At 43.2% G+C, this 27942-nt stretch overlaps 1 protein-coding gene and 1 long non-coding RNA gene across 3 annotated transcripts; both read left to right on the forward strand.

Annotated features, from left to right (window-relative positions):
• Window positions 1-667: 667 nt before the first annotated feature.
• On the forward strand, window positions 668-3199 carry LOC148685996 (uncharacterized). Its single transcript, XR_015949660.1, has 2 exons — window positions 668-2022; window positions 2412-3199. It is a non-coding gene; the product is annotated as an uncharacterized LOC148685996 (long non-coding RNA).
• A 12343-nt stretch (window positions 3200-15542) lies between these two features.
• Window positions 15543-27429, forward strand: CPOX (coproporphyrinogen oxidase). Of its 2 annotated transcripts, XM_035115455.3 has the most exons (7): window positions 15549-16098; window positions 18912-19055; window positions 19360-19470; window positions 20564-20705; window positions 21170-21388; window positions 23512-23616; window positions 24678-27429. In XM_035115455.3, the coding sequence occupies exons 1-7, from the start codon at window positions 15630-15632 to the stop codon at window positions 24763-24765; spliced, it is 1278 nt and encodes a 425-aa protein (XP_034971346.3). In that variant the 5' UTR covers window positions 15549-15629; the 3' UTR covers window positions 24766-27429. The 2 variants fall into 2 exon arrangements, with proteins under 2 accessions (XP_088524317.1, XP_034971346.3); XM_088668191.1 differs by lacking the exon at window positions 21170-21388 and having other exon boundaries at window positions 15543-16098.
• The last annotated feature ends 513 nt before the right edge of the window (window positions 27430-27942 follow it).

Here is a 27942-nt window from a genome sequence, read left to right on the forward strand (position 1 = left end):
AAAGTTCTTTAGATAGCCACCCTGGCTTCTTTAGGCACCTTCCATGTTTCCATCTCATTGGTATTGCCTGAAGTTGTGCTTTTAATATGTCCCTTTTAACAAACTCCCAACCATCATGAACTCCCTTCCCTTTTAGTATTTCTGTCCATGGGATCTCACCCAGCGTTTCCCTAAGTTTTCTGAAATCAGCTTTCTTAAAGTCGAGGATTTGAGTCTTACTATGCTTGGTTGCTCCTTTCCGCTGAATAATAAACTCCAGAAGAGCATGATCACTCCCACCTAATGATCCTGCCACTTCTACCCCACTAATCAGGTCATCACTATTGGTTAGGACCAGATCTAAAATGGCTGATCCTCTTGTTGCTTCTCCCACTTTCTGGACAATGAAATTGTCTGCAAGGCCAGTGAGGAATCTGTTCGACCTTATGCTCTTGGCTGAGTTTGACATCCAACAAATACCAGGATAGTTGAAATCCCTCATTATTACTATCTCACTTCCTTTTGAATGCCTGGTCATCTGTTCCAGGAAGGCACCATCTGTGTCCTCAGATTGGCTTGGGGATCTATAGCAAACTCCCACAATGAGATCACTGTTATTTTTCTCTCCCTTAATTTTGACCCGGATACTCTCAATTTGGCTTTGAAGTTTTAAATCCTGGATCTCTTCACAGGTATACACATCTCTACATATAACGTTACTCCTCCTCCTTTCCTGTTTGGTCTGTTTCTCTGAAATAGATTGTATCCCTCTATTTCTACATTCCAATCATGAGACTCATCCCACCAGGTTTCAGTGATGCCTATTATGTCGTATTTAGTTTGCTGTACAAAGAGCTCAAGTTCATCTTGTTTATTTCCCATTCTCTGTGCATTAGTATACAGACATTGAAGACCATTGATCATTCCCCCATGTCTCTTATTTAAGGATAATTTCTTCCCACCACTAGGTCTGCGTGCTGTTTGCTCCATTTGGTCCTTGACATTTGGATGATCATCTTCAGAACTTGATAGACTCCTACCTTCAGGACCACTGTCTCCCTCCCCCACATATGTCAGTTTCAACTGACCCTGAAGGCGTCTTCTTACCATCATGAAAAATTGACCTACAAATTAAGAACCATGAAGAAAGGACACCACCTGACACCACCTCAAACACAAGAAATCTTTGGAAAAGTGACTTTAGATAACAAAAGTCTACCCCCATGACTGATGACATACGTGTCTCTGGAGAATAATAATATCCAATATTATTTCAACATTCTGAAAGACAGAAGTGTTGTTGTGTTACTGTTCTGTTCTGTTTGGTTGGTTGTTCACCTGTAAGATAGACAGATAGATAGATAGAAGAGAGATAAGAGTTTAAAAAAAGATTTCATGGATTATTACATTTATTTCTGCTACGTATTATTTGTTCTCTGACTGCAGGATCTGGACCTCCTTATACTTGATGTGGTTATGTTTGCAGTGCTGGTATCTGAAGAAGTGTGCATGCACACGAAAGCTCATACCAAAATAAAAACTTAGTTGGTCTTTAAGGTGCTACTGAAGGATTTTTTTTTATTTTACTTCGATCCAGACCAACACGGCTACCTACCTGTAACCAGTGCTGGAGAGTTAGACTTTAAGCCAGGCATCCCCAAACTGCGGCCCTCCACATGTTTTGGCCTACAACTCCCATGATCCCTAGCTAACAGGACCAGTGGCCAGGGATGATGGGAATTGTAGTCTAAAACATCTGGAGGGCCGAAGTTTGGGGATGCCTGCTTTAAGCCATCACAGCAGGTTTGCAAGAACTATAGTGTCCCTACAAACCCTACTCCTTTTTCTGTGTAGTTTCAGGACAGAAGTGTTTTATATCCAGTTCCTTGCTTTTGTGAGAATAGGCCATACAGCAGACAGTAGTACTAAAGCATATTAAAGAAGTAGAAGTTGGCAGGTACAAGATCTCCAGAGCACATTCTGTTGCTGCAACAGGCACAGCACTGACATTCTTGTAGCTGATTTCTTGCAACATTATTTCAGGTGAGAAAGAGAAACTTGGCCATATACTGTACTGCTCCTGTCCCTCCTCCCTGCTCCCATATGTCACCAGCCATGCCCTGCACTTCTAGACACCATCAGCTCTGTTAATGGAAATTATATTTGCATGCACTATGTTTATTGTGCATGCTAACTGAACTCACTCTTCAAAGCTACTATTAAAATGCTTATTTAATATATTGCTAAAAAAGGGGGGACAGGCCACAAAAGGGGATATCAGTGTGCATAAAATTTTCATACTGGAACTTTGCATTAGATTTGCTGTTTTATATGTATAGATGCAAACTTAGATGAGTGCTATTAGTTAAATATACATACAGTGCCAGAGTGAGGAAGACTCTAACCAGGTGATCCATTTGTCTGTTATGCAGGTGTTATCTGTTGATGGGCAGTGGCAAGGCCCCCTCCTCCTCTCCCTCCTGATGCTTCTTTATCCACAAACTGGACTTGAACCAGACAGCACTTCAAAAGGGACACTGTCATCTAGAAGCAGAGCACACAACTACCTTATGTTGACCCTGTTCTTCTTCTGAGTACATTTAGGGAACATCTGTATGGTACTTCCCCACCCTCCAATAATTTGTTTTTCATATTTGTATCCTCCTAAGCTACTTCCCCCAAAATGCTTCAGGTGGTATATGCAGTTTGTTTGTTTGCTTCGTAAAATGTATACACCGCCTGATTGTAAAACAACATCTCAATGTGGTTTACAAAGAGAACAGAACAATAGAGTTCTCAGTAAAAGCCATAAAACTCTTGAAACATTAAATGAGAAGTAAGCTAAAAACAGATTAAAACATACATCTCCATTCTATGTGTCTGAGTAAGCTTATCTAAACAAAAATGTTTTTAATAAAAAAAAGTTCGGTTTTTACAAATATATTTTCCACTCCAAAAAAATAATAATCAATTTTATACATATAAGGATTCCCTGAATCCTCAGACCTCCCTCTGCTCCCTCCTGGTTTCCATTATAAATCTTTTTTTATACTGCATTTTATAACATTTATCTATGTTTTGTATGTGTCCAAATTGTAACCTTCAAATTATTCCATTACAAGTGTTAAGTCAATCCTGCTAACGAATTTAAATGTTTAGTGTTCTTCAAAATAGTCTATGTATTTTTCCCCATTCCTTATTAAATTTATTTTCTTCTTGATTTATGATTTCCCCGGTCATTTGTGCCATTTCAGCATATTCCATCATTTTAATTGTCCATTCCTCCCTGGTTGGAACGCTGTCTTCCTTCCATCTCTGGGCGTAGAGAAGCATTCCATCTCTGGGCGTAGAGAAGCATTCTCGCAGCTACCGTTTCATACATAAAAAGTCTTTTTCTGCTCCTTTGGTATTTCTTCACCTATAATTGCTAGTAAGAAAGCTTCTGGTTAAAACAAAAATGTTTTTAGCAGGCACCAAAGAGAGTACAGTGAAGGTGCCTCATGCCCATAAGGCAGGGAGTTTCAGAGTGTAGATGCTTCCACACTAAAAGATTGATTTCTTACAAATGCAGAATGGGTATTCTGCAGCACCTGTAACACGGCCAGTTCCACAGATCAAAGGGGTCTAGTGGGCATATATGAAATAAGGCAACCTTGCAGGTAATCTGGTCCCAAGTTGCTAAGGTCTTGACATACGAATAGTAACACTTTGAACTTGCCCCCCTAGCAAATTGGCAACCAGTGCAGATATCTGAACACAGGTAATTCTATTCCATTTGAATTACATCTCTGGTGTCTCCCCGTCTGACAGCCAAAAATTGCGCCCATATGAAAGTGGCAGATAAGATGGTGGAAGGACCATGAGTGAGACTTGGCTCAAGTTGAAAGGGAAAAGAGACAGAAGAGTCACACACAAGGACAGCAAAACATTCAACGCTATCATTGCAAACATTCTGTCTTTTGATCAAGGCGAGGCCAGTCTTGGCCACCTTCATAGCACCACAGCACTGTTCCTTTGACTTCCTGCACAAACAGGAAGTTCAATAATATAAGCCGACACGTTGAGGATGTTTTCCAACTCTCACGGCTGCAAAGAAATAGAACAAGTATGAAAGGAATTTAATAAATGAGATGAAAGCCAAGCCTTCTTCCTTCCCAAGCCTTCTTCCTTCCCAAGAAACTATGCATAATTTGATATTTCAACGACAACCTCCAGAATCTTTTTATATGATTTGGCATTCTTTTATAAAATATACAGTGGAACCATCATTTTCAAGACAACCCTCATCACTAGCCTGGCAAATCTGGAACTATACCTGATGATGTGATAACATTAATAGTCTTTACTTGGACTTTGTTATTTTAACCCATGCACAACTGCACTCATTCTGCATGCCTGTTTTATCGTTTTGTTTTTCATCTGTTATAATTGTTCTCCATTTTACATATATTACATATATTTTATATATATTACATAATGTGAAATAGAAAATCTTTACAAGCAAGAAAAGAAAAATCAGTTAACCAGTCAACACTACAATTCTGGAAGGCACCATATACCAGAAGAGATTATGAGTAACAACACTCTTTGGTTTTACTTCAGAGATTCAAACTGGATCTAAATGCAGCAAAAAGGTGTATAAACCAAAGGTTGGATGATGCGGAGCTATACCAAAATTGTTTAGCTGGCAGGGGAGTCTGCTCGCCGTTAAATATCAGCATAACCCCTATTTACCGTGCTCCGCTCTACTTAACAACGCTTACGGCCGCGTCTCATCGATATGCCTTCATTAAAGCTAGGTTCAATGTTTTTCCAACTAACGTGCTGAGACATAGATTTACTAAGGGCCAAGTCTCTTCAATGTGTGCTTGCGAAATGAAATCAACTGAATCTTTACACCATGTTATGTTTATCTGCCCTTGTACAGTTCGGCTCGTGCTAGTATATTAAACTCCATAATCCAGCCTATGGCTGACAATCCAGTTGACCTTCAGCTAGCCTGGGTTCTTCAAGATGTGGACCCTTATATTACTCTACAGCAGGCATGTCAAACCTGCGGCCCTCCAGATGTTTTGGCCTACAACTCCCATGATCCCTAGCTAGCAGGACCAGTGGTTGGGGTAGATGGGAATTGTAGTCCAAAACATCTGGAGGGCCACAGGTTTGACATGCCTGCTCTACAGGTTGCTAAATTCCTAACAGCCGTCCTCTCGCACAAGAGATGGAATGGAATGTTAGCTGATTATTGATAGTTATAAGAATTTTTTTTTAATGACATCAGATATTGATTTTAGTTTAGCACCTAAATTTTTAATCTTAATCTTAAACCTTCAAGATATGTTTTTTGAATTGTTAATATTTGTCCTTGTGAGCTGTCAATTGTGTTATATTATCTGTGGTTTGTACGAGTCTGCGGTTTTTATTTGATTTGTTTTGTTGTGTTGTGTTCTTATGATGGGCGCACAGCCGAATAAACATCTTTTGCTTTGCTTCAGAGATTTCAGAATGTTTGCAAAAGAATGAATGGGACTTTGTTTATGCTGCATCAGATCTAAGGTTTTCTCAGCCCAATGCATGGCAGAACAGGAAATACAGACTGTAAACAGGCTTCTGAAGAAATCTGATTGTACCTGCCTAGCCACAAAGTAGACACATAGCAGTGTAAATCAGCGACCCACCCAACCTTGCCATTCCTCCGGAGCCATTTCCATTCCCCTGGGGTGGCAAAAGCAAACCTTAAAAACTTAGGGCTCGTCTTGTACATTTCGCCTCTCTTTCTCGCAATGCATCACAGTCAGCGCCATTGGGAAAGCCCCCAGACTGAGCAAGGAGTCAAAGAAGCAGCCAGCTCAAGCAATGGGACTCCAGGGTGCATCATCCATGCCCATGCCCATGCATGTGACGCGGCATTGCAGCATTTGCTGAGTGGGTAGTGAGCAGCAGGCAAGAAAACCAGTGAGCAAGTGGTAGAAAGATGTTGGAGGAGAGAGCTGCGTCTGCTCCATGGGCTACTACGGTGTCACCCCTAAGCTAGCCTGCTGCCCCCAGTTGCTGTGAAGCATGCTGCCCATATGAAGGAAGATCCAGCGACTAGCTGTACAGTATGTGGAATTAGAAAACAAAAGAGAAAGGGGAGCAAAAGAGAATCAACCTACTCAAGTCCCTGCCAGGTCACAGAAGGCATCCTGGAGGGAGATTATAGTTGTGTGTGCGTATGTGAATTTTATACGGTAAAAAAAAATGTCCCCAACCACACTATAAAATTAGCTTTCCAAAAGGATTTTAAGAAGCCTTTTAGGTAGACATCTTTCCCAGTCTGTCTCTGTATCGGAATTGTCTTTAGATGTTTTCATTGCTTTATCACTTCTGTGTTTGCTGCCCTGGGCTCCTTTGGGAGGAAGAGCATGATATCAAGTTTAATAATAATAATAATAATAATAATAATAATAATACTACAGTACAGGGATGTTTCGAGAGAAAGGAAACTGAAATGGGTATTTCCCTTCCTTCACACTCTCCAACACCCCTCCCCATCGATACCTATTCATTTGTTGCATTTATAACCAACCTGTTTTCCCAAGGAGCTCAAGGTGGCTTAACATGGTGCTCCCTCTCCTCAATCAACCCCCCCCCCCAAAAAAACCAACCCTGTGAGTTAGGTTAGGCCGAGCAGCAGTGACTAGCCCAAGGTCACCCAGAGAGCCTCATGGCCAAGTGGGGATTTGAACCCTGGTCTCCCAGGCACTCTGACCACTATAGCACACTGGCTTTCAATCAATCTACTGTATGTCAATTTGAGGCTGGCTGAGCCACTAAGTCTATATAGAACAGCAGGGGACAGCTTTAGGGCAACTATGGAAGGTGGGGGGGAAGTGTCCTCTTTCCAAAGTGGCTGGGGACACCCAGCCAGATGGGCGGGGTATAAATAATAAATTATCATCATCATCATCTTTACACTTATTACAGCTCTTCCTCTCCTGAGTCCTGAACATGAACATTCTATTCCCAGCTGTCTGGGGCCTTGGCCAAGAGGATTTACAGTATTGTATTGGATGATGGGATATACTGTAACATTTTGTTCCAGGTCTACTTGTTTATGTATCTTTTGCAGTAACTTCCCCATGTGAACTTGCTTTGTTATGTAGATCTTCCAAACAAAGACTTCTGGGGGTGCCTCCACCTTCAGAAATAAGGCCAGTCAAGTTTTTATTCCATTACCCCTTTAATTAGGGAAGATCGGTGTGTTGCTTAATTTTCCACCTTTCTTTCCATGAGAAGCTTGCAGAACTGCTCTAGTTTATTTATGATTCAAGCTCAATACACACTTTATTCCTAACTTGGCAATGACTGATATATATATATATATATATAACTTTTGAAAAAATTGAGGCCATTGTATTTATGGACTATTAACATAAGACGATGTGAAAAGCTTTCCCCTATGGTGGATTTCAGGGTAAAGGATTAGAAAAGGCTGTGTTACCTTCTGAAAGTTTAATTGAAAAATACACCTTGAATGGCTAAATGTAGCTGAGAGAACAAAAAGGAAGCATAGGCCCTGAAGCTTATCATGATTTCCATGTAAGTCATAAATTACAACATCCAGGCACAACTGCAATGTGCTAACAACAAACCGTACTCTTGGAAAACCCTATCTCCATTAGGCAGCTGTTCAAACAACCCCATCTGTCTTGGAGTGACATTGTATGCAATAGTTTGTGTACTATTTGTGACAGCATTTTTTCCCTAAATCTAAACAATACCATCGCTTGCTATTGAAAAGCCATCTTCTGTGATGTCAAGCAGACTGTTGTTGCTATTAAAACTGAAAAGAGTGTAGATATCATGCCCAAACCCCATTGCCCACTGAAAATTCCTTCTCCAGAAACTAGTGACTTCCCCTGGAAGTCCATGCCAATGATCCAGACGTCGGCAACCTGCGGCTCCGGAGCCGCATGTGGCTCTTTTACACCTTTGCCACGGCTCCGGGGCATAGCTGCCAAGTCTCCCACGCACGCCACTTTTTAAAACTTTTTTTTTTTTTGCTCTCCCCACCTCTTCTTCCCCCGCCTCCTCTTTTTTCCCTCCCAAGAATACCCTCCCAAGAATACCCTTTGTGTCGGAAAAGGTGGGTGGTTGGGGCAGAGTTGGCGCGAGATAGGAAAGTGCTTTTTGGAGTCCCAGGCGGGCGTGAGCCACGGAGCTGCACTTGCAGCAACCTGGCTTGCGCTCGCTATTCAGAGGGGGTCCTTGAGTGGCATCCACCCCCCACCCCCCTCCAAGTTCTGGTAGCCTTTTCTGTTCTTTTGGAAGTTCATTTAATTATTATTTTGGCCATCGCATGATTTGAACGCAGAGGGGAAAAGGCAGGATGTCTCGCAGGGCTCGCTGGTGAGTTGCATTTGAGGCAGGGGGCGGGAAAAGAGAATATTGCAGCTGTTTTTGGAGGCATCGTTTAGGTTTGGCTGGAAAGGTGGTGGGAAATCCGTCCATCCCCCCACGTCTCTACCCGGTGGCGCCAGTGGCTCAATGCGCCATGGTGCTATGGTTCCCAAGGGTGCCAGCCTGAGTATCCGGGGAGGAGAGTTGGAGTCCGGCCCGGGAGAGTCCGCAGCGCTCGGAGGGCTCTTCTGCTGCGGGCTCTGCCGAACGAGGAAGAATGAGATAGAACAGGAAAGGATGCGCTCATGGAAAGAAGGGTGCAGGCAGCGGCTTATTACCGAGCTGCTCGCCTCCTCCTCCTCGCTCTCCTTCTTTCTACAGAGAAAAGGTGCCATGCAAGTTCCCGTTCAGCTCGTCATTCATCTGCCCCTGCCTCCTCGCCAAGGGCTGATGCCTCTCCCCTCCTCCCCTTTCCCCCTCCTCCCCTTTCCCCCTCCCTTCCTTTCCTTCCTTCCTTCTGTCAGCCCGTCAGTTGTGGTTGTGCGCGGGCCAGGGACACGGGCTTAAGCCTTGTCCCCCTCATGCTTCCCTCACAGTCTCGGAGCAGGACGGGTCCCAGCCTCCCTCCTCCTCAATCCTGGCGGGAGAGCTTTAGGCAGGTGATAGGAGGGGTGGAGGGGGTGGAGGAGCTGAGGAGAAATATGGGGGCTTCCCTCTCCACTCTGGCCCCCACTCCAATTCCAGGACCTGTCTTGGGAGGGGCTCGGGTGGGGGGTGCAGGAGGAGCAGCTCGGAAGAGGGACTTGATCCCCAGCCAAGCTCTCCTTGGCAGCCCTGTTGCCACTGTGGAGCTGTGCTTTGTTCTGCTGTGCTTTGAACAAGAGTTTTGTTCACTGCAAAACTCGGGGGTCCCCTTGCACCTCCTCCTCCTCAGATGGGGTTCCCTGCTTCTGTTTCCAAGGGAGGGAGCAGCTTGGCTTGCCAGCCAAGAGGGTCCCCTCAAGGAAGCATCTCTGGCTGCGTGGGATGGACTCCTCCTGGGCTCCTGAGGCTGAGCTGGGTGAGCTTGGTTTGCCAAGGGTTAAAAGAACTGAGCTGCATTCCTAGAGAGGACAGGGGAGTTTTGTTCATCACTGCATGTATTGCTAAAGCTAATGAACTAGCAACAGTGCACCTTAATGCTAAAATCATAGATACAAACAATCTACAAAGCTTTTGTGCTAGTGCAAATCTGCATTTGGAATTCTAGGACAGAAAAGCCATCACTGACTCTCTTTGGTAATATTAGGTCTTTCATTGTGGAGTAGCAGAGAGAACTTGACTCTGATTGCCATGTTGTTTTCTATCTTTGGGATTAAAGTGCTACTTGCTACTACTGAAATACCTTGGCTGGCTATGCCTGACTCTTCATGCGATGTAGTGGTTTTCAGATATTCTGCCTTCAGGAAATCCTTTTCATTTCAACTTGTTTCTCAGGGAAACCTATGTGCTTGCCATTGCCATGTAACCCCTGCAGAAGACAATGTGCCCTTGAACATGACCCTTGCCTTCACCCTCCCAATTCCTAATGGACTTTCTATTTACCACATGTGAATGAAGAATGTATCCTAGATAGAACATACATAATATTCCAAAGGCTTCATTTCAAAGGTCGCTCAGGGTTCTCTTGAGTGTTTTTCATATTCAAATCCATTTAAGGCACCCACTCTTAACTTCAGACAATACCTTGATTACTTCAATGCTTCTCTGTCAATTTCTGAGCTACATGTACATACGGTATTTGCACAGGTGAGGCATAAATCAACTATGTAATTGAACTGGATATGTGTTTCATCTCCCACATTAACAGGCTACTCCTCTGCAGATTTTCCATTGCACTACCCAAAGAGACAAGGTGTGCTAGAGCAGTAGCTTTTCTAGAGGGAGATAAACTATCAGAAGCAGTGATTATTGCAAGCCTCGCGGAAGCTTCACCACCCATAACTAAGCAAGCCTTTTGTATACAGAATACATTGTGCAAAATAAACTAGCCCTATAGGATGTCTTCCCTGGTGCATGTTCCGATGAGAAAAGTAACCTTGCACCCTTGACTGCGTATATGGTTTTGACTGTCGCAATGGTTTTGCGGCTCCCAGTTTTTGGGTTTTTTTCGGAAACGGGTCCAAGTGGCTCTTTTTGTCTTAAAGGTTGCAGACCCCTGACTAGGAAGAGCTTGGGCTCAAGGGAGAGACTACCAGAATTGCCACCTGATAGCTCCATCTTGGAGTAGGGGGTGCCCAGAAATAGTTCTCTGCCTCAAAAGGCAACCCAGGCCCCTCATGCTCAGGTGGAGCGCCTATTTACTAATTTTCATTAGTAAAGGGCTGTACCTGAGTATGGCCTTTCTGCTGAGGAGGACTTCTTCTGGGAGCCTCTAAGGAACTATAGCCGAGCCCTGAGTGGGGTTCTGGCAGTTCCTGCTTAAAAGCCCCACGCTGAGAGACCTGTAGGAATGATTTAACAGCATTATTGTTGCTTTTATTTGCAGACTTCATCCTGCACTTTCTCTTGTAGTATCTTCCAATACCTTTCCACAGGGGGAAAAAGTCACAATCTGCTTACATTCCATCATATATGGATGAAAGTTCCTTTTTCTTTCTGGCATTTCCAGAAAAGTCTTACCTGGATTGAGATTCAGTTGGCTCTCATTACTGATCTGAGACATCTAGAACATCCAATTTTCTAAATTCTTCAAAGCCAGATCTCTCATCTCACATCTTTTTGCATATAGCACTGCATTATATAGTCATGTATGCCAAATATATAATTTAGATAAATGATTATATCTGGCCTAGTCTGCATTGGACTAAAATCCTTAGTAGCAAATGGGTGGAAAGTTTTGCTATGCGAAAGAATGAGCAGAGATTTTATCCAAAGCAATTTACATGAAATGCTTTAGTGACTTTGCCATTATAACGTGATAGAAGCTTCCAGAAATTCAGTTCATTTAATATTTGTATAAGAGAGTTGATTGATGGCTACAAAACATAGCAACTGAATGAATGACAGCCCTCCAAAGCAATATAGGGACTCCAAACTCTTGTTTTCGGACTGGGCTCTTCACCAACTGCCCTCCATAACAGCCTGTTTCACTAGATCTAAGACCTGAACTACAGTTGTGCTTAATCCTGAAGGAGAGATTTGCTAACCTTATAAGGAAAATCCTAGGCTGCAATTCCTGTTGGTTGAAACCGCTAATAAGTGGGATCACCCTTCTGTAATCCCTACTAGGGCTGGAAGTGTGTGAGCCATTCTAGGAGCTGGGATCTTGCTTCCCTCGGGATTGGCTGATGCTTCAGAAATGCGGTAGTCTAGACATCGAAAGCAGCTACAGGACTTTCTCTACTGATACCTGCTGGTTGGAATACAAATTTCCTCCTGCCATCCAGAGATGGCAGAAGCATTTGCTGCCACCTACTGGAGAATTTATGTTGCAGCACTCAAGTTTTTTCATTTTTGTAGAATGCACAAGGCACGCCACCTCACTGACTGCATCCTTGAATTAGCTATGAGTTGCTTCAAAGGACATAGACTTACATTGGCAAATCTAAACAATGGGAGGAGAAGGGCAGCTGTGGATTTACAGAAACGTCTGATTTTCCAGTCTCTCTTTGTTTGTTTGTTTGTTTGGTGTTTATAAAATGTATATTTTACCCTTTGCCAAGCTTGCAATATACCCTTTGGATATATCACTGGAGGCCTAAGCTTTATCTGTGACTAGGAAAGCTTATAACCACTCTGTGTGGGGTTGCCCTTGGGGCTGGTTCAGAAGCTCCAGCTGGTGTGGAACCCAGAGGCCAGCCTGGGTCGGAGTACGTGTCCAACAACACGTGAGTGACAGCATTGTTTAAACATCTGCACTGGCTGCCCATCTACTACCAGGCCAAGCTCAAGGTCCTTGTATTAGTTTACAAAGCCCTAAACAACTTCAAAATGAAAAAAAAAATCCTTCCAGCAGCACCTTAAAGACCAACTAAGTTTTTTTTTTTTTTTTTTGGTATGAGCTTTCGTGTGCATGCACACTTCTTCAGATACACTGAAACAGAAGTCCACCTCAGTCAGTCACTAAGATTAACTGGAGGAGTGGCATTGGTTGTTCCCTGAATTAGAGCTCATCCACACTTAGTTTTTGCACCATGCTTTTTACACAGGTTTGCACTTTCCCAATCTGTGTCTTTCCCCAGGAAAACCCACTCTTTAGCACTGAATCAGAACAAATTCAGGTTTCCCCACAGAATTGTTTTCAAAATTATTTTTCAGAACTGTCTTTGCTGGGGGGGGGGGGATTACTTGGACCTGCCGCTTTAAACCTGTGCCTAGAAACGAAGCACAAAGGGAACTCTGGATGAGCTGTTAGTGTGGCTCAGGAACAGCAACAAGAAACCAAGTCTTTAGTGTTGTTGGCCTAATTCTATGATATCCACTGCCAACAGAGATTCATCAAGCGCCTTCTGTTTCAGTCTTTAAATGGACACACACACACACACACACACCTCAGAAAAGGACAGATTGCTAATGCTGCTATTGTCTGTTAACTTGAATAAATACTGTGCTTAGCCATATTTCAGGAGCGTGGGGATTGTTACCCAGACATCCAAACTAGGGTCCTAGGTATTCCTGGGCAGGGGCTTGAGCCACAATTGAATACAAAAGGTCCCTAGATCAGGGTGGATAAACTTTTTGTCCTGGTGGGCCAGATGGTTATCTTGCCCTACCTTGCAAACCAACTTTGAAGCTGCCCACCTGTCAATCAGCTGGTGTCATAATGACATCAAGTACTGTATCTCTCTCTTTCAAGGCCTTGGCCAACTTCTCTTTCCTTCAGGTGGACAGCAGCAGCAGCAGGTGGAAATCAGCATCTGTGTGATCACAAAAAACAGTCAGAAACACAACATCTGCATGGGAGCTAATGGCTCTCTTCTGTACCCTTTTTTTAATGCAGGAAACAAAATATAAAAAATTCCTTCTAGTAGCACCTTTGAGACCAACTAAGTTTTTCATTGGTATGAGCTTTCATGTGCATGCACACTTCTTCAGATACCACACTTCTTCTGAAGTGTGCATGCACACGAAAGCTCATACCAACAACAAACTTAGTTGGTCTCTAAGGCGTGACTGGAAGGATTTTTTTTATTTTGTTTCGACTACGGCAGACCTACCTGTAATCAGTGCAGGAAAGCAAGAGAGGCCAGTGAAGGTAATGCCACAAAGCACCACCTCTTTTCCAAGACTTGAGTTGGCCATTTACAATCAGTTCTGCCACCCACCGCAGTCAGTCCACCCAGGAGGTGGGGTGATGAAGCACCTGCTTCAGGCAGCGCTAGTGCAAGACACCCTACTGCCGAGGCGGAGCTAAGCTGATTAACACATATACTGTACCATGACTAAGAATTTCTTCATCTGGGTTTACTCCACGAGTGGTTAGGACTGAACCTCTCTTTTTTATTCATTTTTATTTGAAAATAAAAAAAACTTACAGCCACAATCTATCAACATGTTTCCAATTACATATATCATTTCGCTTTTATATCACGTTCTTAATACCGTAATTTTTCAGATACCACCTTCTACTTCCCTCCCTCCCAACTTACCCTCACCCATATGCGATCTTATTGGTATTTATATTATTGTTCCTTGCTGTGTTAACAATTGTTTGTACTTAATGATTCTATCCTTTGTACTATTATCTTGTATCCTTGCGAGTATTTCCTTTTATATTTATATTAAAATTTGTTTCCATTTCCATATTTTTCCATATATGTCTCTACACACTCCCACTCTCTCTTAACTTTTTGTTTGGAGCTGCCTCTAATTGAAGCCATTCATTTTGCCATTGCCATAAATTCACAAATCTTGGTTCTCCATTCTGATATTTCTGGTATTTTTCCTATTTTTCCCACTACCGGTAGTAGTCTCGCTGCTGCTGTGCCGTAGAGGAATATGTTCTTTTTGTCTTTGGGAATATCATTAGTTATTAAGTCCATCAGATATGCTTCTGGCTTCTTAAGAATTGTGCTCTTAAATATTCTTTTCAGCTATTCATGTATCTTAGTCCAGAATTGTTTAATCACCTTGCACCCCCCACCACCACATATGATACATTGTTCCCACCTCTACTTTACATCTCCAACAAAGGTTTGCATATTTTTTAATAAATATTAGCCAATTTCACTGGGGTAAGGTACCAACGATTTTCATTATATTTTCTCTTATCACATAACAGGCTGTAAAATTTATATCCACACTCCACAATTTTTCCCACCTGTCTAAGTGTATTGTCTTGCCCAAATCTTGTGACCACTCTATCATTGTTTCTTTTATTACTTCATCTTTCAATTCCCACTCAAGGAGTAAATTATACATTTTCGATACTATATTTTTATTTGGCTGCAGTAATTTGCTTTGCAGTTTGGAAGTTTTATGTTCAAAACCTTTTGTGCTGTTGTCTTCATTAAACAGGTGGACTATTTGATGAAATTGTAGCCAGCTATTACAATAATCTTTAATCTCATCATATGGTTTTAATTTTAAGACGCCATGTTCTTTTATTAATAGTTGTTGATATGTTGGCCAATTCTTTTCCATTTTTTTTAACCGCTAATACCTCTGGTGGGGACACCCACCAGGGAATCTTTGGTTCCAGTAGCCACCGGTAATTTACCCATACTTTATATAAGGCTTTTCTAATTATATGATTCAAGAAATCCTTATTTACGGTCACTTTGTCTTAAACCAAATAGACGTCCCAACCTGGCAGGGGAGACACCATGATCATGTAGGACTGAACCATGATTCGACGCTCTCACGTTAAGAGAAACGGGACACAGGGCTGCGGGTGCGTTTTTTTTATTATTTATTGAACTTCTATGCCGCACTTCCTCCAAAGATCACAGGGCGGCTTACTTCAGTTTGCTCAGCGCCCGCGCCAACTCCCTCTCGTGCTACGTGCTGCCCAGCCCTGCCCGCCGCGTTACGCAAAGCAGGGGCTTCCCCGCTCGGACGCCCATTCCGGAGCTTGCTTGGGAGTTGTAGTCTGACTGCCTCCCGGCGGCGACGCACACAACGGAACGCCGAACTACGTTCCCCAGGAGCCTTTGCTCCGGATTGTTCGTTTGTTTTCCCCGCCCCTTCCCACTGCTGCCTGAGGCGAGGGGGCGTGTGCGCCGCTTCCTCATCGTCCGGGCCGGCGGTGAGAAGCAGTGGGTCGCCGAGGTCCGCGCTTGCTCGCCATGTCGCTGCTGGTGCGCGGGGTTTGCGCCGCGGGCGCCCGGGGCATGTCGCTGGGCGCCGGGTCGCGCTGCTGCTGCAGGAGGAGCTTCTGGGCAGGCGGCTGCGGGTCGCCGCCGGGAGCTTCCCGCTGGGCTGAGAGACTCGGCTGGGGCGCGGCGGCGGCGGCGGCGCTGGCCGGGCTGGGGCTGGCCCGGCGGGCCGAGATGGAGCAGCAGCTGCGGCGGGAGCAGCTGGCCGGTGGTGGCGGCGGCGGCCGGGAGGCGGAGGACGACGACGAGCTGGCGCTGCGCTGCGAGCGTTTCATGGCGCCGCCGGTGAGCGGGCTGGGCGAGCTGCGCGACCGTCGCGGGGCCATGCGGAGCCGCATGGAGCTGCTCATCATGGAGACGCAGAGCCAGGTGTGCAGCGCCCTGGCCCAGGTCGACCGCGGCGCCCAGTTCACCGTGGACCGCTGGGAGAGGAAGGAAGGTGACCCAAGTTCCGGAGGGGGGTGCCGAGCACACGCACGGTCGTGCACGTCCTACACGTGCACTTCGGGCTCCCGGAATTATTGTTGTCATTGACTCTCCCCCCCCCCCGCAAGGGCTCTCAAGCTGGCTTGAACCAAAAAAGCGTAGAACGTAATAACAATTTAAAAAAAACACCGCTAGAATTTATATGATCTATTAAACGGATCGCTGAAATCGCAGAGTTCAACCCCCTGCCATGCAGGGATCTCAGTAACATCATCTAGGGTAAAAGCCTATCTGAAGAAGTGTGCATGCACACGAAAGCTCATACCTATGACAAACTTAGTTGGTCTCTAAGGTGCTACTGGAAGGATTTTTTTAAATTTTGTTTTGACTACGTCATACCAACACAGCTACCTACCTGTAACTAGGATAAAAGCATCACAGCAAAGCACCCTCTCCTTAAAGGCAGTCAGTTCTGACCACCTCTACACAGAAAATAAGCCCTGCTTAATTCAGTGGGGGGTTTCTCCTTAAGTAAGCAGGATTAGGTTTGCAGCCTAATTGATGCAGAATAGCCACCACTGTACTCAAGGGACTTGGTTCTGCTGTAAGGTGGTCAACCACATTGGGGGACGGAAAGGTTACCTCACCATAAGTGTGTACAGGATTGCAAATACTGCTTGAGCAACACATTTCAAAACAAAGCCAGAATAGCTAGTTTGAATTAGACTCCCTTCTTCACCCAAAGAGCTGGTGGCTTGGAATGTGATTGCGATCAACTAGTGCAAAGGTGAAGGATATGTAACCTGTGTTACATGCTCCTAAGTATGCTCCTGTGAGTTTTAGGGGTGCCTGTATATATGTGTGTAATTGGGGGTGCTGCTGCAATGTCACGTGTGGCTGTGTGTTTTGACACCGCTATACAGTAGTAGTGTGCTATAGCAGGAAGTTTTCAAAGTGAGGATTAATTACTTTTTTATACCTTTCAGTGGATCCGTCGCAATTTTGGTGATTGAAGACACACATACTCCTATCACTGTGTTTATGGGTGAATTTGAACCCATTCGTGTTTATAGCTATCAAACTAGGACATAGTAGCTTATTTTGGAGCATAAGAGAGTGTGGTCTTTGTGTGCATACTCTACAGTGAAAATGCCTAACATAAGGAAGTTGCAGATTGGAAAGGGTGGGAAGCTTAGAATATCTTATATTTGGCACTTTTTTAGTCCATCTTTTGTGTATGGGATCTGGACTGTATGTTCATACAATTCTCTTTATGAGAGGAGAGTCCTTTAGGGAAGATAGGTAGATATCTGGAAAGTGAGTGCCTTAGATTGATAATTGGAGTTTTAAAAACCGTAATCTTAGAATTTTTAATATGAAAGTACCTTTAGACTTTGAATAGTTTGTTTGTGACTTTGTGCCCAGGGCTTCAGGGGCTGTTAATATATGTCTCTCAGTTTTCTCCTGTTAATCACATTTGCTTCTGGAGTGAATCGCCAGGCCAGGAACAAAATGTTATCTAACAGAAGCAGAAGAGTTGTGAAAGTCAAAGTTACACAATTGAACTAGACCATTTTTAGAGACAAAATTTCCTTAAATGATTTTTGTTTAATGGGCAGTTGACTTTTGCAGATGAGCGTGACTGATTTCAAGGGAGGGTTTTATATGACAGGCCAGTGTGGCATGCAGGGTGTGTGGAGTGAAGCAGATAAGAAAGGAGGGTCCCACTGAGGTCCTATCTGCTCTTTACAAATATTAGAGAACACTGCATCTTTAAAACCAGAAAAAAACTATCACATCTACTTTTTGTCCTAATGCACATCATTTTTGAGAGGAAGCTTTATAAAAATATCACTTTTTTTGAAAAAATTAAGAAAAAATTAATTGGTTGCTTTTCTTTCTGCTTAATAAGGTGGAAGGTACCGTAGTTGTGACTATAGTTCTGCTTAGTAACAGATTGTAGTTTTGTTCACACATCACAATAAGCCAAGGTTGCTGGCTTACATTGGGAACCAGCAGCATACTGGAAGCCACTGCCCAATTACTCCTGTTTCACTCTTCCTTCGTGCAAGCCAGGAAGCTGAAATTAAGCTTGACTTCCTGTGATGCCCAAACCCAGGTTTGTTGCTCTTTAGCAAACCAGACTTAAACCATAGTTTGTTGTTGGCTTTTAAATGCTGGTTTGTTAGGAGGCAGCAGACCAGAATTCTCCTTGTTTTGGGCAGTGTAGAAAGCCACCCTTAATGATGACTTCCTGGGTTGTTTCTCCTCCTTGTGCTTGGGGCAGGGTGAAAAAGGAATAATCTGACTGGGCATGAGCATGCTTCTTATTTCTGAAACCATAATATGCTGGCCATCTTGCATATTATGACCTGCAAACATGGTCGGCGATGGTTCCTTACAAGCTTCAGGTCATTTAGTAGCCATCTCTCCATGAAGTGGTAATGCATCCCAACTTGATTGAAGTTTAATTGAAATAATACTTCTGTGAATTTTTCATGCCTCAAGATAATTATTGAAAGTTTTATCCTTGCACAGTTTATCCCGCTGCTCAAATTATTGAGGGGCATGGATGAAAGGAAGACTTTAACATCAATTTAACTTAACATCCTTCTGGCTGCCACCAGTTTTAGCAAAATCATCAACAAAGTGTAAAAGTGTCAAGTCCCACCAGGCCCCTCCTCTGTAGTTTGAGTGCTGCCTTTTCCTATTCTGAAGAGCCAAGTTACCAAATTGCCTAGGTTTGGATAACTATATGAACAGGTGTCTTTACAAATGGCGTACACTAATTTCAATGAAATGAAACCTTGCTTCTTGTTTTAACAGGTGGGGGAGGCATCAGCTGCGTACTGCAGAATGGAGAAGTCTTTGAGAAGGCCGGAGTTAATGTGTCTGTTGTTTTTGGACACCTTTCTGAAGAAGCAGCTCAACAGATGAGAAGCAGAGGGAAAACCCTGAAGGGCAAAAGTGGTAAGGCAGGTTGCTTTGGAAATCTGGATCTGCCAAAGGCCAGGCTCTGGGTGGGAGCAAAGCAAGGCAGGCTTCAGGCTGCATACAGGGCAGGATGCAAGGCTCAGGCTCTGCCATAGGTATATAAGAGCTCCAGTGTCACCTCAGCAAGAAACAAACAAACTAAAAAGTTGTGGGTTCATGTACATTGCTTCTGGGATGCACCATGCAGAATTGGAAGCACGGTTAGAAAAAAATTGTTTTGTTCTCAGAGCTGGATAATGTTTTCATTGTTGGCACACACTTCCTTTATTTTGCCTTATAGGAAAACTGCCTTTTTGTGCTATGGGAGTCAGCTCCGTTATTCATCCAAAGAACCCTCACGTTCCCACCATACACTTCAACTACAGATACTTTGAAATTGAGGAGGCCGATGGTAAGATCAGTAATGAACCAGGAGTGTCTGAATTGTATGTGAGTGAAAAAATAATGCAGCCCAACTTCAGAAGGGAGAATTCTTATGCTACAGCAAGGGATTGAGAATTGCCCTCCTTAACTTCTGCTTGTCTAAACAAGATGATCTGTGGCATGTATAACAGATCTCTACAGCCATGACCTATTAGAGAAGTCAGTAGGAGGGAGAAAAGAACTTAAAACTTCAGAAGATGTAGGTAGCAAATTTATCTCCTTTATTCCCAATGGGATGGCTTTCTCAAGGAACAGGATTACTGATTAACCTAGGCAGTGTGGCATCTGCTTGTCTTGACATCCTAAAACTATCTGAGCATTTTTCTTTCCAATGGTCTCTTCAGTTTTCCACAACTATTTTAGGAAGCATTTCAGATGCTTTAATCCCTAGTTTTGCAGGATGTTATGTAATCTGTAACCAAGGGACAGTAGTGTCAACCTGCCTTTTATATATGATTTTGGTTTTTTTACTTTTTAAAATGAATTTCTCTAATCCAGGCATCCCCAAACTTCGGCCCTCCAGGTGTTTTGGACTACAATTCCCATCATCTCTGACCACTGGTCCTGTTAGCTAGGGATCATGGGAGTTGTAGGCCAAAACATCTGGAGGGCCTGGGAGAGTGCAGAAGTTAAAATAAGTGCCTTGTAATCAATTTTCTTTACTACCCCTCAAATTTTTCCTTGGATGTATTGGCAGGCAGTTGCCTTAAGTTGGCGATATATTTTTTGTGTGTGTGCATTACAGACGAGTCAGTAAGTAAATGCATGTGATTATTCATATATTACAAGAGTAAATGTAAAAAAGTGATGGGCTAGAGACTTCCACTTGCAGAACATCCCTATCTGTTACAGCCTCCTGTACACCCTCAAAATCAGCTCTAAGCGGTTGCAGGACCCTCCAGAGCAGATTTTGTGCGCATGGCGGGGAGGGGAGGAAGGGGAACTCCCATTGCATAAGTGGAGTTCAGGTCATGGAGCGTTGGAAACAGCTCAAATGTATCTAATAACTTTCTTATGGGTAAAATAATTATGTAGTTGTTTGGGGTCTTTTTTGCCCTTAGGTACGACACAGTGGTGGTTTGGTGGTGGAACAGACCTCACTCCAACTTACTTGGACAAAGATGACGCTGTTCATTTCCACAAAACCCTGAAGGAAGCCTGTGATCGGCATAATCCAGAGCTGTACCCCAAGTTTAAGAAATGGTATGTAGAAAGCCCTAATCAAATTTTCCTTGAGGAAGGAAGAAATTATCAGAAAACATATGGGAGCTTTTTGCCCTATAGTTTTAAAGATGCCCTCTATCTGTGAATAATAATAATAATAATAATAATAATAATAATAATAATAATAATAATTTATTTATACCCCACCCATTTGGCTTGGTTTCCCCAGCCACTGGGCGGCTCCCAACAGAATATTAAAAACACAGTTAAATATCAGACAATAAAAACTTCCTTAAACAGGGCTGCTCAGCCAATGTCTGTACTGTTGACAGAATGGGACCAGAGAGAGTCAACTCTCTTCTCTTCCCTCCCTCCCCCTACTCTCCTGCTAAAGGTGGGGGTTATGCACCTGTGTCCCCCCCCCCCGGGGCTGTATATAGTGGTGTATTTCAAAATCTGCCGATATAACCAATTTTTTATGTGCCTAACATTCATGGTTGTAGGTGTGATGATTATTTTTATATCAAGCACCGAGGAGAACGACGAGGGATTGGAGGCATATTTTTTGATGACCTGGACTCTCCTTCAAAAGAAGAAGTCTTTCAGTTTGTGCAGAGTTGTGCCAAAGCCATTGTGCCTTGCTATGTTCCCATTGTGAAGAAGCACTGCCATGACAAATTCTCACCAGAGGAAAAATTGTGGCAGCAGATCCGCAGAGGGAGGTGAGCTTTGGAAGGCTTCAAACCATGGGGAAGGGGTGCTGTTTTGCTCGTCAGGTGATCAGCAAGATGGCTAATCCAAAACCTTTTTGCCCCTTTTTCATAAAATGTCAATTTAATACATTTGAAGTAACCAAGAACCTTCTTCGTGTCTTTGTCCTAAGTCAGTGCTATTCTAATTTCTTCATCGTCCGAAGCTCTACCGGGCTTCTAACTGCCAGCCTGTTGAGTTGTGAGAACTTAATTTGAAGACACTGAATTTGTTTCCCTGTTGGCAAGATAAATACGTCCCCGCCAACTGAAACTGAACTATATTACTTGTATCCACCAACTAATGACAGTTTATGAACAATCTTGTTGCATCATTTGAAATTCCAAGTGCTGACAATGTCTGATTATCTTTCGATTCTAAAGACAGCCTTGGAGCATGGTTCTGGTTTTGTGAGATCAAGGCGTTGCTTGAAGGGAAAAAGCACAGGGGCTGCTTCGTGTCTTCTGATAAACCATGTAGAGGCTGGGATTAGGGTAGCTGAGTTCTGTTTTTCCTTGCTCTAAGATAAGGAGTGACAAGCTGACCATTATAACCCCTCCTTTCCCCATTCATTGTGACTGGTCTTTAAGATAGAGAGTTCTCTGCTGTGCAGATTTTGAAATTGCAGTCAACATGCCTCTGGTTGTATCCTATAAGGAGTTTAACAATAGAGAGTAGACTGTGTTGACTTGAGTATGGTACCAATATTTTTTATTGTAAACACCAAATTAAACATGTATTAACAATTTCTTCTAAAAATGTGATATTGACAATGTGTCACTCATGTGAATTGCATATTAATGCATGCTTATCAAAATAATAAATAAAAAGTATTGCTAACCACCACCACCCCCAATAAGTGGCGACTAGACATTCTGTTTTGGTGCCCACAACCCAGGTCCCAGAAGCCATTTTGGCTCCTAGCTTTTCTATCCCAGTTTCTGACATTGGTTTTCTCATTGTATTGTTTAGTCATTTAGTCATGTCCGACTCTTCGTGACCCCATGGACCAGAGCACGCCAGGCACTCCTGTCTTCCACTGCCTCCCGCAGTTTGGTCAGACTCATTGTATTACTAGAGCTGAAACAAAACATTGCTGAAAGCAGGAGTAGGATTGGGTTGCAATGTTACAAGTTAAAATTGCCTACGTAGAAGGTCAAAAGTTCCATCTTCCTGTTCTTCGCTATGGTAGTGTGTTCTGGCATTTTTGTCTCAACTCATGGCCATCACTGATAGTTCACTATCCCACCACTGCGAGTTTCTGTTTGTCTCTCTTGGCTTTTGAACCTTGGTGTTTTTGTTTGGCTTCCAACCGCTCTCTCCTTTAATTTGAGACACACTAAAAACTTGTCGTTTCCAACTTTTAAAATGTTAATAACATTTGTTTTCTGTCCTGCTTCAAAGACAATGGCTTATACTCTACTAGAGAAGATGGCAGGAGACCAGTTGAGATTGTGGCCCTGGGAGGGGATTTGCGTATGGGATCAGGATGCTGCTGTAGAGCTGAGAAGGCTGCTGTGGTTGGTTCATGGCAAAATTATGGCTTGGACTCGAATGTAATTTTCAGTCTACTGTGACTGGACTTGTAAGCGAATGTTCATTTGACACTCCATTCAGACAGCTTATTTGGAAGCTCGTCTTCCTCTTTCTTGCAAAAATAAAAGCTTTTCTGTGTTTCCAATACTGAGCATTGATTGTTGCACAAATGCTGAATTCTCAAACTGGTGTTCTTTTGTTTCTGAGCCAAGCAATTGAGCAATTCTTTTACTAGCAATGTTGCTAACCTATGTGCATGGCTGGATTTGTTCCAAGTTTCTCTGCAAGCATCGACTTTCAGAATTCAGCTTAAGATCCTTGGACTCTGGGTTACTTTTTCTTTTTAGCGGCTAATGAAGTTTGACCTGAAAATATGTGGAAAGTGTTTAGTAAAATCATGAAGACCAGGGCGTTTATGCAGGATTTCCCTGGCCAGGTATTGGAGTAGAATTCCCTACAGAGCTGCTTTCCTTTACTTGTAATTAGCAAAGCCAGAATTAGTGACACAGTTTAAGGAAACAGACAAAAGTCTCTCTTTCTCCCCTGTGCTCTCCCACAGGTATGTGGAATTCAATCTTGTTTATGACAGAGGTACTAAGTTTGGACTTGCAACACCAGGATCTAGGATTGAAAGCATTCTTATGTCTTTGCCACTCACTGCCAGGTAAGAGCATCATCACAACTTCTAAACAGACCTTTTCAGGTACTGCTTAATAGGAAACTAACAAGTTTTGTTGCTTTTTAATTGCAAACAAGATTGCATAGCAGTGAGTTTAAAGTGCCTGGTCCAGCTCCAAATGTGTGCTAGCTAGCTTTGTGCAATAAGTAGCAGTAATTGGTTTCTCAGAATCAATATTTCCATGTGCACTAAGCCATCACTAGGTGGGGAATGTCCTTGCCACTGTGAGAAGAACACTTCCCCCTGGAGAGACCCGAGAGAGGTGGGGATAGATAGATAGATGCTGTTGCTGGGTGCTTAGTGAATGGGCAACTGTGAAGGAGTGCCATTAGCTGGGTCTTTTTCCATGTTGTGAACCTGAACTCAGTAATTCCTCAGGTTTTTAATTTTGGGGGACTCAGCTGGCTGGCTGGGGATATTGCTACCAATAAGAAACAACTTGCCTTTCCATTGGAAAGTACCCAGCTACTGTTTTGTTCTGCTCCTCTGGATTTGATGCTTAAATGAAGAACACACCAAGTGGCTGGCCAGTACAAGAAGCTCTGCTTCCCCTTGACTACCGCAGGGTCTGATGAGTGCTCACCTGGGTCTGTGGCCAACAGGACACCCCCCCCAAGTCCCCCCATCTGCACATTTGCTTGTTTTGGAGAGAGATGCTGCTACCAACTATATAAGGGAGTGTGGTTTGGATGTAGTATGAGGAAGAGATGAAGGATATTCAAAGGTCCTGCTTTACATACAGGTAGACCTTTTCTCAGGGAGTTCTTAATGCTTTACTCACATGTCTTCCTGGCTATTCTAGAGGGTCCCCCAACTCTTGGGAGCTGAATTGGGTGCGTGTGGAGTGCCACAGGCTGCAGGGAAAGGGGAAGATTGGTGGACACCCCCTCTCCTCTCTAGGGAATCAAAATCACATAGACACCCATTGGGTCCCACTCTGAGATATCAAAAGAAATATGAAACTGTACTGTCTAGACTAGCATGCATCCTGCTCGCCAGGTGAAAGTAATTGTACGGTATGTTTGTAATTTTAAAATTTTGTGCAGGTGGGAATACATGCATTCTCCTCCAGAGAATTCCAGGGAAGCTGAAATCCTAGAAGTTTTGCGCCATCCAAAAGACTGGGTGCCCTGACGAGCTGCGTCGGCTGCACACAGCCAGCCATGAAGACGACACAAACTTCTGCCTGCTTGCTCATCAAACTGCCATTGTGTGGCAGTTAATTTTTTTTATCTACTTAATCTCTTATCATGTGCCTTAGAAATAGTGTTTCAATTTTGTTATGTGTAAATATCCATTTTAAAAGCCACAAGCTGCTCCATTAGCAGTTTCTTGGTGAGAGGCTCACTTGACCATTTGTACTGGTATGATAACGCACGACCAGGGGAGACGCACTCAAAATGTGGTCGGCACACACTGCCCTAAAACTCTGCACCAGCTCCTAAGGTTTAGACCAAAAGCTGTTTTTTCAGGAATCTCCCTTGATTTACCCTCCTAATTGGCATGATTCTTTTATAGGCTATCTTAGCCCATTTCAGCAGTTGAGAGTTGCTTTCTCTTTAAATCCACTTTGTGTCCTATGGAGTCATGTATTTTAAAGCGAGTTGCTTGTACTTTTGATCTGCAATAATTTTCTTGAATGAGTAATATGATGGGGAAATTTTTGCTACGAGAACACTGTAAAATAAATTTGCACAGTGGTTTCCTGTCACTAGATAACCAGTTGAGGTTCCTGTAATATGTGTTCACAAACCATACTGCATAAATTACCTTATATAAAGGTACAATGCATTATGTTTGGGAAAGGGCCTTAGCTCACTAGTGAAGCAGATCCTTTGCATCCAGAAGTTCAATCCCTGGTTTCTCCTGTAGGGAAGAGGGAATCCTTTTGTGTGTGAAACTCTGGAGACTAGCCTCTGTCAGTCATTGTTGTACAATACTGAGTTATATTGACTAAGGATCTGATGTTGTATCGGGCAGCTTCCTATGTTCCCACGTATTTGAACATGTGCAAGTGTGCAACATTTGCCCAGCAGATGCACAGACTAAGTAACATTTCTCACTTGCTGGATGAATTTTTTCAACATTTGCCCTCAAGAAGCCTTAACCTAGTCCAAGGGAGGAGTTTCTACAGGACCAGAAGCATGGCTAAGAGCAGGCACCCCCAAACTGCGGCCCTCCAGATGTTTTGGCCTACAACTCCCATGATCCCTAGCTAACAGGACCAGTGGTCAGGGATGATGGGAATTGTATCTGGAGGGCCAAAGTTTGGGGGTGCTTGGCTAAGAGCCCCTGAATAGGGTTGGGCAGTGACAGCTTGGACCAATTTTAGAAGATGTGCACTCTTTGTATTTCCCACATTTGTAAATAAAATGAAAAAGCTGCACGGAATAGAATGCATACCTTTCGATTTTCAGTTCTGTCTCGTATTAACAACATTTGCAAGTGATTCATTCCAAACCTAAAAGTGGGCCTAGTGACACCTGGAAAACAACCGTAGACATGTGAGGCAGAAAGCTTATTTTTATACCACATCTCAGCCCAAAAGGCTCCCAAAGCTTCAATTCATTCAAATTGATCCTGTCTGGGTTGGTAGAATGTACTGTAGGGATGTGTGGCAATAAAAGAATGTCAGCTGAGGATGTCTTAAAACGAGCTAAACATACTTCTGTCACATCAGATTTATGAAGAAAGGATTGTCTGATCTCAGGTTTACTGCACCTGCACCTTGTCATGAAAGGCTTTTCTTAAACACCAAGGTGAGGAAATGGCCCTATGCCTATGGTATGATGTTCTTCTGCTTGCATTATAGCGAAGGTCACATTACATTTTTGGTCAATGAGCCGGAGTGCTCTTCCTTAGAATTTTAAGTGGTTTGTTTGCTTGTTTGTTTTTGGCAACGCATTCAGTTGTCTCCCTTACTAGAAACCTAGGAGCAGAGGTGTAACATTCATGATCTGTTGGCCATGCTGGCTAGGGCTGATGAGAGTTGGGCCACAAGTAAACTCCCCTCTGGATTTAAAAATTTCAGTAGTATATTCTGCACTACACTATGCACTAGTATATTATAACATGTTATAGTATATACACTTGGGAGTAAACCCGCTACAACTCAGTGGGGCACTTCAGAGTAAACATACATGGGATATTTGCCCTGAGCTTTATGGGTTTCAGAAAATGGATCAGCTCTTTTGTGCAAAAGTTAGTTCCGTGTTTGTGTGTGAGTGTGTGTCTTGAAATGTTCCTCAGTTTTTTTTACCCAGTGCAGAAAATGGAGGAATCTGCGGCAATGGAGAAGCTGGAGGAGTCAGAGGAATTCCAAAGGCTGCTATGTTTTATAGATTTGACCTAATCCTTGATGATGTTCTGCCTCTAACAACATTTGAAAGTTCCCAGCATCATGTGCTAAGCGTGTTGCTTGATAAGTGCTCCAATGCAGTAGGCAATGCTATGATTGTTTACGTTGCTACCTTTTGAATCAGAAAAAAAATGCACTAGTGTTAGTTGGCTGTAACTATTTGAAATACTGCTCAAGAAAAAGATTTGCACAACAGTGTTTTCGATTTCTTCCAAGATTTCTCCCCACCCCAATCATTTAAAAACTCCTGGTTTAAAAGGGGAATTTTCCCCCTTGATTTTTCCCATGTCTTCCATTCTCCCTCCTGCACAGCCTTCAAATCTACAAAACCTAATAACTTATTTAGTGCTCTTACAAAAATGCTGTTGACTTTTAATGTTCTGTTTGGCAGCAGAACTTTTTTGTGAAACTGAATAAAGCAGCTGAGGCTACAAAACAAATCTGTGTGCTGGTCATTTTTCTTTTAGGCTTTAAGGAGCTATGTTTTCTGGCAATCAACACAGGTGATGAAAAGTCATGAGTAGGTAGTTAGTAATTTAAGTGGTTTATTCTATAGAAAATACAAAGGCAATGTGAAGATGGGGACCTTCCCAGGATTGGATTCCTCATGGGTGGTCTTGCATGCACATTGATCTGATGGTTCTTGGGCCTCGGGTGTGGCTCATGCCAGCCTGGTGGGTTCCTCCCTGGGCTTGTGAGCGGGTAATTCTTCCCACCCCTCATCCAATGAAGCTCCTCTAGGACATCTCAGAACTCAAGACACTTGAGAACCACCCAGATAACTTCATTTGCTCATGCATCCTTCATGGGACACTTGTTCTATATAACTTGGTTGTTTATATAAAATCATGTATATGTAATTATATATATTTTGAAAGTTATCAATCAGGCTGCCCACTATTGTACCCCGTATTCAAAAGCAAAACTTAAGTTTCACTCTGCTAACAGTTCAG

Source organism: Zootoca vivipara, chromosome 4 (genome assembly GCF_965207765.1).
Source record: "Zootoca vivipara chromosome 4, rZooViv2.hap1.1, whole genome shotgun sequence".
Lineage (NCBI taxonomy): Eukaryota > Metazoa > Chordata > Lepidosauria > Squamata > Lacertidae > Zootoca > Zootoca vivipara.

Bases quoted from the DNA above. Each gene is read 5' to 3' on its own strand.
- CPOX (XM_035115455.3), top strand. From the start codon at position 15,630: ATGTCGCTGCTGGTGCGCGGGGTTTGCGCCGCGGGCGCCCGGGGCATG. The intron at 19,471-20,563 runs GTAAGATCAGTA...TTTTGCCCTTAG, and splicing joins TGAAATTGAGGAGGCCGATG to GTACGACACAGTGGTGGTTT. The intron at 23,617-24,677 runs GTAAGAGCATCA...AATTTTGTGCAG, and splicing joins TCTTTGCCACTCACTGCCAG to GTGGGAATACATGCATTCTC.